This window comes from Stenella coeruleoalba (genome assembly GCF_951394435.1).
Source record: "Stenella coeruleoalba genome assembly, chromosome: 17".
NCBI lineage: Eukaryota > Metazoa > Chordata > Mammalia > Artiodactyla > Delphinidae > Stenella > Stenella coeruleoalba.
Genome location: NC_137163.1, coordinates 37,562,245 through 37,574,504, shown reverse-complemented (window position 1 = coordinate 37,574,504; position 12,260 = coordinate 37,562,245). Strand labels below are relative to the sequence as shown.

Below are 12,260 nucleotides of genomic sequence, written 5' to 3'. Positions count from 1 at the left end.
AGTTGTGATGAGCGGGGCCTCCTCTTCATTGCCGTGCGCAGGCTTCTCATGGCAGTGGCTTCTCTTGTTGCGGAGGACGGGCTCTAGGCACGCGGGCTTCAGTAGTTGTGGCTCACGGGCTCTAGAGAGCAGGCTCAGTAGTTGTGGCGCACAGGCTTAGTTGCTCCGCGGCGTGTGGGATCTTCCCGGGGCAGGGCTCGAACCCGTGTCCCCTGCACTGGCAGGTGGATTCTTAACCACTGCGCCACCAGGGAAGCCCTAAAGGTTATTTTGACAAGTGCTGTAGAGTTGCTTTTTGATGGCCGAGGGTCACCGAGGGTCACCTCCTTGAGAGCCACGTTCTAATGGTATGGCTTTGCCCCAGTCCAGGACCTGTGTGCAGCGGAGGACCACGGCTGCGAGCAGCTCTGCGTGAACCTGCTGGGCTCCTTTGTCTGCCAGTGCTACAGTGGCTACACCCTGGCCGAGGACGGGAAACGGTGTGTGGGTGAGTATCCCACCCAGCCTTGCTTGATGGGGAAACACAAGAGAAGCTAGTAAGAAGGGAGAGGGGTGCCACATATCCAGTTGCTCTCCTGTGAGTTTCAACAAAGTGGTCCAAGTCCTCTGGTCTAGTTGTTAGTCAGAATTTGAACTTTAAAGACTTCGTTTGTGGCTGAGGTTAGCATTTTCTCACTCTGGGTCCTCAGCAACAGGCATATTTATGATAATCTATGTAAACAAAATTGTCCGTTACTGATTTCCTCGGAAAGGACTGGGCGGATTTTCATTCAGTTTGGAAGGTATGTCTGGGCTGGCCTGACTTCAGTATAGCTCACGTGTTATACACGAGGTCCAGTTGGTGGTGGGTAAGGTGGCTGAGTGGCACCTCGAAGAGGCAGGCAGCCTTCCTTCTAAGTACGGATCTGCAGTTCAGTGACAAGCCCCAGTGACCGCCAGGTGTCAGAGGCCAGCTGTGTGCAGTGAGACACCACGGTCAGAGAAAACAAATAGCGGCCTCAAACGCTGGTCCTGGGTAAGCAGTCTCAAGGGCGGTGCTCGGAACTACAGGCACTGGCTCACGATCAGCTGAGCGGTTTCCCATTGAGCGGCAGCTCCACATTGCGAGGGCCGGTGAGAGGTGGGGGGATGGCATCTAATTTCTTCGGTGATGGATAACGGTTTTCATGGGCACCTGCAGGGCAGACCATTGAATCCCTAATATGCATGTGGCACCTCCCAGTGTGTCTGCAAAGCCCTTTAAACTTGCACAGCCTCATTTATCTTTCCACCAACAAACAGTGCCCGGCAAATAGTAGGTGTTCAGTAAACTGAGCTGGATACTTATGAGGCAGAAAATCCACAAGGAAAGGAAGGAAAAGGACTTGACTGACATCAGACCTGGAACCTTCATTTTCTAACTCTGGATCCTACATGTCCTGTTCCACATTCTGTTGTTTTCAAAGGACTTGTTCTGTTTTGCTTCCCACAAACAGTCAATGATGATTTTTTTGCACATAGAACTTACGCTTTCCAGCACACTGTGACTCTTAGCTGAGGACGGGAAAGGAAAAAGCAACAAAACAAAAGTGCAGGTGGGGCCTGTTCTTTGCAGGTGATGATGAGAATAAAATGGGTTTGTTTGTTTGTTTTTACGCACTGATGGAGATTCAAACGGCCCTCATCAGAAGTCCACAAATGGAATTGGTCTCCTAAGCCTGCGTTGTTTTTTCCCCCTTATTCTGTGGGTCGTGACCGTGATAGGTAGCAGGGTACCACATCCATTAACACTGGCAAAAAAGAAGCCAATGTGGAAACACCCACTTTTTTTTCTTCATTAATTTTTATTATGCAAATAATCTATTTTCATTGAGGAACTTAAAACAGATGAGAAAAGCACTATTAATAGCTTGTTGTATTTTCTGCCAGACCTTTCCCCACATAAGTATCTACTTCTAAACATTTTGTTAATGTTTACCAAAATGAGGTCATACTCTCTATTTTGTTTTACAAATATATTTTTCCCTTACCAGTTGTTAAATGGGGAGAAACTTTGTGTGCTGTTGTGTCAGAAGGAAATCAGTTGGAAGTAAGGCCAGTGGCTGAGCTACAGGGTACAGGTTGAGGATGTCTGGTTAATTAGGGTGAGAGAAGGAACAGGGAGGGCCCAGAGCTTGTGTGAGTGACGGTGAGTTGGCGGGGCCAGGGGCATTAGGGGCCATGGCTGGGGCAGGAGACGAGCCTTGGCCCTCGGGAAACTGGAAGGCAGTGAGGAGCCCAGATCTCTGGGTGTTGCCAAATAATTGCCTAACGGTCCTCTGTAGTAGACAGCCTTTGAGTCTCTAAGGGTTTTGCTGAAACTTCTGGAGTTTGACATTTACTGAAGAGCAACAAGCATGAGAAGAAATGCTGTGGTTGCCGGGGAGCTGGCGTGGGCTGTGTTTATTAGAGATGCGTGTTGCTCTTGCTGCCGCTGTCAGTGTGTAAGAATGTCTGCCTTCCTTAGAGCAGGGGCTCAAGCTGAAGAATGGGAAACTGGGAGAGACTATGTGTGACCCCGGCCTGATGCATGTTCTTATTCTCATCCTCTTCCACCAAATGCCTGACCTGTTAGAGGCTGGGAGTCAGATGATTAAGTGGCCCTGGACCTTTGTGGCCAGTTGCTTCGGTTAGGGAGACTGAATAAACTTCCAAAATGTCAGCTGCTGCTCGATGGGGCTGTGCTGAGTGCAAAGCAAATGATAGAGGTTATAGAGGCCACAGGAGGTCAGAGAAGAGGGACAGACTCATCATGTAAGGAAGGGTAGCAATGCGACAGATGTCTAAGGCAAGGGGAGACATGAGGGCAGTGACGGTGTAGAGGTGCGGACTGAGACGGGGCTGGGAGGGCCAGGTAGAGAGCTGGTAGATCAGGAGAGATGGTCCCAGTGAGAAGCCACCAAATTGAAAGCTAAACCGGCAGCCTAACCTGAAGACATCAATCTGAAGGGACTTGTCAAGATGGAGACTCCAGGTATCAGACTTAGAGCAGGAAATTTAGAGGAGAAACAGAGGCTCTTAGGGACCCTGGAAGCATTCCATTAGCCCCTGGTCTGAGTGGCCTGTATGTAGATGGGCAGAGAACGGTATGAATGTGGGGAACCATAATCCCAGTTAATCCAGGAGGGTCCCAGTTTATGTCTGTTGGAGATTGGGAGGAAGATGGCAGAAGAGTAAGACGCGGAGATCACCTTCCTCCCCACAGATACACCAGGTTACGGCTGTTGGCTCACTTCTCAAGAACACTCCCTTTTGCTTTCAAGGGGGCTCCAGTCTGAACGCGAAAGTATAGGATCACCCCAGTTAAGGCCAACCTGACTTCAGCAGGAGAGGAGACTAACTCTGTTGAAGCAGAGAATTCCTGCAGGTGAGAAGTAGGAGATGAAGTTGAAGACATCAGGTGGAACCGGAGTATACAGGGCTTTGAAAACCAGGCTAAAGGGTCTGGACTTTATCTCTGAAAAAGAGACACTAAAGGGTTTTTAAGTGGGACTGATAAAGGCAAAGCCTCATTTTAGGAAACTTAATCTCGTGGTAGAGGGCAGGATGGATTCCAGGGGGAAGATAGGGAGGGCTGCAAAGACCAGTTAGGAGACTATGGTAGCCCTCTGGTGAGGGGTGACAAGAGCCAGATTTGAAGAGCGTAGAAATGAAGAGAGAAGGAAGGGGTGAGGAATGAGAGAAGGTGCGATGAATAAAGAGGGAGAGGAAAAGTCACAGTTGAATCCTGGGTTTGAGCTTCCATGACTCTGAGAGTGATGGCAACAGTGATGAAAAAGTGATGGGATTTTTAGAAAAGATAATGAGTAGTTTTAGACACAGTGGGTTTGAAGCTGAGATGGGACACCTACAAGGACACGTCGAGAGGGAGCAGAGGCAGCGCTAACACTGCAAGGAGAGGGTAGAACCAGTGGTGCAGGCAGGAAGCGGCACGGTCCATTTCCTTCTGAATTTTAATTTCCATTTCCAGTGTTCACTTATGTGTTTGTTTTGGACCTTCAATACAGCGAGACCTGGGCTCAAATCCCAGTTCTGCTACTTGCTAGTCATGTGTCATTTTATTTCTGAGCCTTGGTTTTCTCATCTATAACATAGAGTAAAAATACCTACATCGTAGAGTTTGTGGGATTCAATAAGATAACGAGTAAAGTTCCCAATACACATTAGACGATTGTTGTTATTACTGTTGTTATTATTATAACACATATTATTATCGTCATCATCTCCTGGATGCCATGGAGTGTGGCCTTAGGAGACAGTGAAGCCTGAGCCTTGGGCTACAGCCACATGCGGGAAGCAGGAGGGAGACGTGGGGCAGGAAGAATAGCCATGAAGGAACCGCCTAAGGTGGGGATGGAGGAGCTGGGGAGAGGTGGGCGAGAGAACCAGACGTCATGGAACATGATGGGAAAGAGAATTTCTAGGCCAGGTCAATATTAGTGTCATGCCCCAGCGAGGCCAAATGGAACAGAACTTAGAGAAAAAGCCATTGAGTTGAGTCATTGATTCATCCCAGCAGACATTTCCAGACTCTACCAGGCACTCTGCTAGACCTTAGGGACACAGAAATGACCAGGAGGCCATTGATAACGATCGAGAGGGGTGGGGTAAAAGGACAGATTTCTAGGGGGAGGGGGGAGGGGGTGAGAAAGTAGGGACAGCAAGTCTAACCTCTTCATTTAAAAGAAGTTTGGTAGAAATTCACCATGACCAGCTACTGGTGAATGGACCCCACGGGAGTGCTTTGACTCATCCCAGAATTATGACTGTGACCACATGAAAATTCAATTCTTAGCCAGACTGAGGACCTTTTAGCCAACATTTCCACACTTTTGAGTTAGTGGAACTTTAACTTCAAGTGCTAGAGTCCCATTTCCCTAACTGCTCTTTTAACTCTGGTTAGAACTGGATTTGTTTCAACATTCAGGTGATCGAGTGCATTACTGACTAACAGAAGTCCTCGTTTTGCTTTAGTTGAGTCATGGTGTTTGTAATCCATCGGCTTCCACTAAAGCTGTGTTAATTTCCATCCAAAACTGTACATTTTTTCAAAGACCATTTAGCTCTATCTTTGAGGGTAAATTTTTTGCTGAACTTGCTCTCCTGATGTTTACTGACTGCCTTGCCTTTTGGGGTAGCTTTGGTCCTGTTTGCATCTTATCTGCCCAAGCAGATTGTAAAGCCATGGGGGGAAGACACCAATTCCTATACTTTTCATCTTTCACAGAGGAGACTTGCAAAATGTTTTTCTTGAATCATTGACTGAGACGGAGTGATCACAATCTCAAGTATTCATGTTTCTTTTTTTAAAAAAACTTTTCCACTTCATTGGTTTTTAAATTACAAAATCAACTTTTGCTTATTAAAAAAAAAGTCAGAGTAGAGATGTGTATAAAATCAAAACCTGAAAGACATTACTCCTCAATTTCACTTCCTGGAGGTAATCACAGCTAAAAGCCTGGCTTCTCCTTCCTGCCTGTCTTCAAAGATGTCTTACCGTCTTAATCGGTTTGCAGGACAGAAATTGAGACACAGATGTAGAGAACAAACGTATGGACACCAAGAGGGGAAAGCCGCGGGGTGGTGGTGGTGGTGGTGGTGTGATGAATTGGGCGATTGGGATTGACATGTATACACTGATGTGTATAAAATGGATGACTAATAAGAACCTTCTGTATAAAAATATAAATAAAATAAAATTCAAGAAAGAAAAAGATGTCTTACCATCTTAAGATGCTCTTTGCTTGTCATTACCATCCAGGATTTAGCGCAATGCCTGACACATAGTAATTGCTCAGTAAACAGTTGTGGAACAACTGAGTAGCATTAAGGTATCTCTTTACTCCCAAATTCAACCTTATCTGATTAGGGAGGCAGTGTGATAAAAATATAATCTACAGTTCTTTAATGTTACTAAATCCTAGAACCTGCTTGAAACCTTTTACTTATAATTGCAACAATCCTTTGAGGTAGGTACTATCGTCATCCACATTTTATAGGTCTCTTGACCTCTCTGTTTCAGTGGCTTCATCTGTAAATTGAGGAAAACAATACCTACCTCCAAGGGTTGTTGTGAGGGTGAAATGCGTTAATGTACGGGAAGCCTCAATACTCTGTAATGACCTATATGGGAAAAGAATCTGAAAAAGAGTGGATATATGTCTACGTATAACTGATTCACTTGGCCGTAACCTGAAACTAACACAACATTGCAAATCAACTGCAGTCCAATAAAAAATTTTTTAAAAATATATTGGAAGCACTTGGAACAGTGCTATACATGGTCAACTGAGAAAGAGTTGAATCTGAATTTCTGTATCCTTTATGGATCTTTGTCTTCTTATGAATGCTTGCATTTAATAATGCATCAAACATACGGTACATTTGAAATATCATATTGAGGTCCATACCCAGAATGATGGTGGTACATAACATGGGGATTTAGCATGCTGTTATTGCTGCCCTCAAAGCTTTCCTCCTATGTTCTCCTATATCAGTCACCTTCAGTGAGAAGGGAATGGTTGATATTTAAGTTGGCGACAAGGGATGGGAGGATCAATCTTTGTATTGAAAGGTCAGATTTTCAGCTTACTCCTCATGCTTGAAGCATGATCTCCCCCCAGTACAAGGATTTCTCCCTGTCTTAGTTTGCTAGGGCTGCCATAACAAAATACCGCAGAGCGAGTGTCAATAGAAATCTAGTTCCTCCCAGTTCTGGAGGCTAGAAGTCCAACGTCAGGGTGTCGGCAGGGTTGATTTCTTCTGAGGTTTCTCTCCTTGGCTTGCTGCTTCTGCATGTGGTCTTTGTTCTGTGCCCATGCATGCCTGGTGCCTCTGTGTGTGTCCAAATCTCCACTTCTCATAAGGATACCAGTCAGATTGGATTAGGATGCACCCTAATGGCCTCATTTTAACCTAATCACCCTTTAAAGGTCCTTATCTCCGAACGCAATCACCATCTGACCAACTGGGGATTGGGACTTCAACAAATGAATTTAAGGTGGGAAGACAGAATTTAGCCCAGAACACTTCCTTATCGCTATCAAAATCAATAGGAAGCTTTCTCTGAGTTTTGAACTCCTACATGTAAGAATTCAGTCATGCCCTGGGTAAGAGAGGTTTTGTGAATCTGACTCTGTGAGTGTGTCTTATATATACTCAGCAAGTAAACTGGTTCTACCATTTCTCTAAATGACAAATTTGGTTTTTCTTAGTCTGTCATCAACACACTTCAAAACCCAAACATTCCTCCGTAAAATATCCTGTTTCTTCTAAGGCCATCCTCTTTGCAGACTGATCCCTGCTGGGAGACCTTGGAATCTGACCAGATTGTAAATCAGAGACTGTCAATCTTAGGCTTTATGACCTTGTGCCAAATAGGAGACAGATGAGCGATTTCTCACATGTTAGGCTGAGACTGGCTTCCGACCCTGAGATTTTAGCACTTTGTGATCTGGAGGGCCGAAGGACTACGACCAAGGAATTCATCTTTCTGGTTGTAGAGAGTAGAATTTTCAGGCAAAATGACCAAGGAAGGATTTCGCTGAAGTAGGAGAGGACTTGGAACAACAGTCCTCTGAGTTACACACGTAAGTCACCGCCATACATCCGCCCCCTAAACTTGGCCTCCCTTATTTTTTTTTTAACATTTTTATTGGGGTATAATTGCTTTACAATGGTGTGTTAGTTTCTGCTTTATAACAAAGTGAATCAGTTAAACATATACATATGTTCCCATATCTCTTCCCTCTTGCATCTCCCTCCCTCCCACCCTCCCTATCCCACCCCTCTAGGCGGTCACAAAGCACCGAGCTGATCTCCCTGTGCTATGCGGCTGCTTCCCGCTAGCTAGGCCTCTCTTTTTATAAGTACAATTTGGCAACCAAGGAAGTTATGCAAAGAACCCAAAACATGCAGCGAAGGATGTCAGAGTTGAACGGACTGGAGCTCTCTCACCCTTAGAAAGCTTTTAGGTTCACGTGCCCAGAAGTGGGTTCTTCCGTGTCTCACGATGCCCGTCTCTGCTGTCCCCAGAGGTCTGGCAGTGAGCCAGTGGGTGGCCCTCAAAGCAAAGTGGGGTTTGACACCTTCAGGTTTTACAGGCCAGGGTCTTGGGACCCAGGAATGCTTGAATCCTGCCTTGCCAATCTCCCCTTTTCCCTTCAGTTCCCCAGAGAGCCATGCACACTAGAAACAAAACCAACACGAGAATCAAAGTCCAGGAGAAAACTTCTTATCCTGTGAGATTGGCTAATAGATGAAAATTTTCATTTAAAGAGCAGAATCATGGAAAATGCATCTCCAAACCTACCTTAAGCATTTACACTTTCTTTAAAACACATAAATGTACCTATAATAAAAATTGCTTTTGGGCTTCCCTGGTGGCTCAGTGGTTGACAGTCCGCCTGCTGGTGGAGGGGACGCAAGTTCGTGCCCTGGTCTGGGAGGATCCCACGTGCCGCAGAGCGGCTGGGCCCGTGGGCCATGACCGCTGGGCCTGCGCGTCCGGAGCCTGTGCTCCACAGCGAGAGAGGCCGCAGCGGTGAAGGGCCCACGTACCGCAACAACAACAACAACAAAAAATTGCTTTTGATTACTCTTCCAAAAATTACTAATTTTAAGTTCATTTTTAAAATATGATTTAAAAAGATCTTTCTTGCATAAATCATACCCATAATGTGTTGTCTATGGTTTTCAATTTTGATTTTTTAAAAATTGGAGCAAGAATTTGAAGACTTTGGGCTTCCCTGGTGGCACAGTGGTTAAGAATCCGCCTGCCAGTGCAGGGGGCACGGGTTCGAGCCCTGGTCTGGGAAGATCCCACATGCCGCGAGCAACTAAGCCCGTGCACCACAACTACTGAGCCTGCGCTCTAGAGCCCGCGAGCCACAACTACTGAGCCCATGTGCCACAACTACCGAAGCCCGCGCGCCCTAGAGCCTGTGCTCTGCAATAAGAGAAGCCACCGCAATGAGAAACCCGTGCACCGCTACAAAGAGTAGCCCCGCTCACCTCAACTAGAGAAAGCCCGTGCGCAGCAATGAAGACCCAACACAGCCATAAATAAATAAATTAATTAATTAAAAAAAAAGAATTTGAAGATTTCTATAAAACAGTCTAAGGGCAGAATCTGTAAATTTTTATGAAATTTTCCCTAGTCCTTTACGTGTTTCATCTATGCCTGGTTCTAGAGAAATTTTGGTTAGCAGATTGCCTTAATTCTTTCCAAAGCTTTCAACTTGTTTCTTTCTTTTTTTAAAATTCAATTCGTTTTAGTGCTTACTTATATTTAATTGGGTTTTATAGTATTTCAATTAATTACAATAATGTGTACAAATGGCATATAAAAGTTTGGAAACAAAAACAACTTTGATTCATTTTAACAGTCATTTTTAAATTTTCACATGCATCAGAATCACATGGAGAGCTTGTTAAAACACATATTCTTGGACCCCATACACAGGGTTTCTGATTCAGTAGGTCTGGGGTGGGGCCTGAGAGTTTGCATTCCTAAGAAGTTCTCAAGGGATGATTGTTGCAGTTGGGTCACCACCACACTTAGACAACTGATGCTTTATAAGCGTACAATCAGTCAATAGGAAAAGTATATAGGTGCTCTGGAGCACAAGTGTTCCTCCAGGGCTGCTTTATAAGCATGAAACCCAGGGACTTCCCTGGTGTTGTAGTGGTTGGGAATCCACCTGCCAATGCAGGGGACGTGGGTTCGATCCCTGGTCCGGGAAGATCCCACATGCCACGGAGCAACTAAGCCCGTGCACCACAACTACTGAGCCTGCACTCTAGAGCCCGCGAGCCACACCTACTGAGCCCGCGTGCCACAACTACTGAAGCCTGCGTGCCTGGAGCCTGTGCTCCACAACAAGAGAAGCCACCGCAATGAGAAGCCCACGCACCGCAACAAAGAGTAACCCTTGCTCGCCGCAACTAGAGAAAGCCTGCGTGCAGCAATGAAGACCCAATGCAGCCAAAAATAAAGAAAGAAAGAAAGAATAAGCGTGCAGCCCAGCCAACAAGAGAAGTGCACAGGTATTCGAAAGCACAGGGGTTCCAGTAACCTTGAGCATTTAGCGTGTTCTGGGCATCAGGTCCCATATTTTCAGAGGGCGTGAAAAGCAGTGATTGATCGAAGTTGGTTGAGTGGAGGTCAATTAAAAGAGCTGCTTCTGTGCAACTTTATTCACACCTCATCCAATATCGGATACTGTGCTCTAGAGCATTCTGGGAAAAAAGGCGAGACTGGAGTATGTGGCTTAGACTTTAGGTCTAAGCAAAGTTTCTAGTCTCTCCCCAGTCTAATATGGGGCCAGTGTCTCTCTGAGGGCTGGGCACAGAGATTATACCCCATGGTGTGTAAGAGGAAGTTCGAGAGAGAGGCAGAGTCTGAGTTTCAGCCTTTTAGGTACAGTGACCTGCCCACTCATCATCGTGGTGCTGTCAGGGGCGTGGAACGTTTGTGTCAGGTAGATTAGCAGCTCTTCCGTTTGGAAGGGATACTAACGAGTGGGTGGCCTGAGGTGGATGCAGCTGACTGACAGCAGACACCCATATCAGGGGTTGGGAGATTTGCAAGATGGCAGCCCAGCACAAGGAGGTTGCAGATGGGGAGTGTCTCCTGCTAATACAGGTTAGTGTGGGCTACAGCAAGGCCCACTCCTGTGACGTGTGGCCTGGGGCACGTGCCAGGGCTTGGTATCCTTTATCTGTGCCCTCAGTGTCTCCAGTTATTTGTTTAATGATACAGTAATTCTTTTTTTTTTTTAATATTTATTTATTTGGCTGCGCTGGGTCTGAGTTGCACCACGTGGGATCTTTTAGTTGCGGCATGTGGGTTCTTAGTTGCAGCAGGTGGGATCTAGCTCCCCAGCCAGGGATCGAACCCAGGCCACCTGCACTGGGAGCGTGGACTCTTAACCACTGGACCACCAAGGAAGTCCTGATACATTGGTTCTTGAAAGATGAGACATTAACTTTTAGAAGGATCTGGTGCTAGCTCAAAATTTATATTTTGATTCAACTCCAGGAACTGGCTAATGTCCATGATATTCAGATCCTAAGACTGTATGAATGCACTGTTCCCACCAGAATTGCTTGCATATTAAAATCACAAATATGAGGTGCTGTTAGAACTCTTTAGGGAGTGAAGTTACAAAAAATCAATAACTTAACAGAAACTTAATGAAGCCTGGAAGCTAAAGAATAAACAACACATGTCATTACCCTTTAAAAATCTTTAGCTTTTCCCCTCGCATCTTTTGATTACTGTGTTAAGTATGTAATATCTTCTCAATGTGTGGTTTTGCTCTTTTAAATTGTGCATGTGTATTGATTTGCAGGTTCCATTTCCTTGTTATTATTTACAGAGTTTTGCTATTCAGATATCCTAAATCATTATATAGAGGGAAACATTTTTTAAGGAAAAGAAAATATCATCCTTAATCCTACTACCTTGCCTACACAGCAGGCATTTTTATTTCTAATTTTCAGGTTCTGCCTTAGAGCCATATTTTACCTGGATATAATCACTGTAAATATACAACTTTCAGATCTTCTTCTTTCACCAAATCGTAATTGTCTTCCTGTTTATAGTTATGTTAGAATTATAATGTTAATAACTACCTACTGCCCCAAATGGAACTCCTGAGCGTTCCCTGCAAAACCTGCACCTTCCCCATCCCTGAGTCCGCCTTAATCCCTCCCTTTTTCCCTCACCTCACCTCTAATCCGACAGGAATCTTACTGACCCCACTTTCAACCTGGTGTGTTATTGACAGTTCTCTAGGGCTGCCACAGCAAAGAATCACAAACCAGGTGACTGAAAACAACAGAAATGTATTGCCTCCTAGCTCTGGGGGCTGGAAGTCTGACATCAAAGTGCTGGCAGGACCATGCCCCCTCTGGACCTTGTAAGGGAGAACCCTTCCTTGCTTCTGACGGTGGGTGTTGGTCCCCGGCCCTCCTCAGCTTACAGCTGCATCACTCCCATCTATCTTCACGTGGCATTCTTCTCTTCCTATAAGGACACCAGTCATATTGGATTAGGCCCCAGACTAATGACCTCATCGTACCTTGATTGTATTTGCAAAGACCCTATTTCCAAATAAATTCACATTCACAGGCATCTTTTTAAGGGGACACACCTCAACCCAGAGGACCACCCCTCTCTCTCCGCCCCACCTCCTTCCTGCATTGTTCTGGTTTACCTCCCCCAGCCCCTCCAGTTC

The 12,260-nt window shown here is 45.6% G+C and overlaps 1 protein-coding gene across 3 annotated transcripts in view; it reads left to right on the top strand.

The window, feature by feature from the left end:
- The window catches only part of MATN2 (matrilin 2), a 157,462-nt gene that overhangs the window by 84,611 nt on the left and 60,591 nt on the right, over positions 1–12,260 (top strand). For all 3 annotated transcript variants that reach the window (XM_079901746.1, XM_079901747.1, XM_079901745.1), the window contains one exon: positions 365–487. In XM_079901746.1, coding sequence (XP_079757872.1) covers positions 365–487 — 123 coding nt within the window. The remainder of the gene's footprint in view (positions 1–364; positions 488–12,260) is intronic.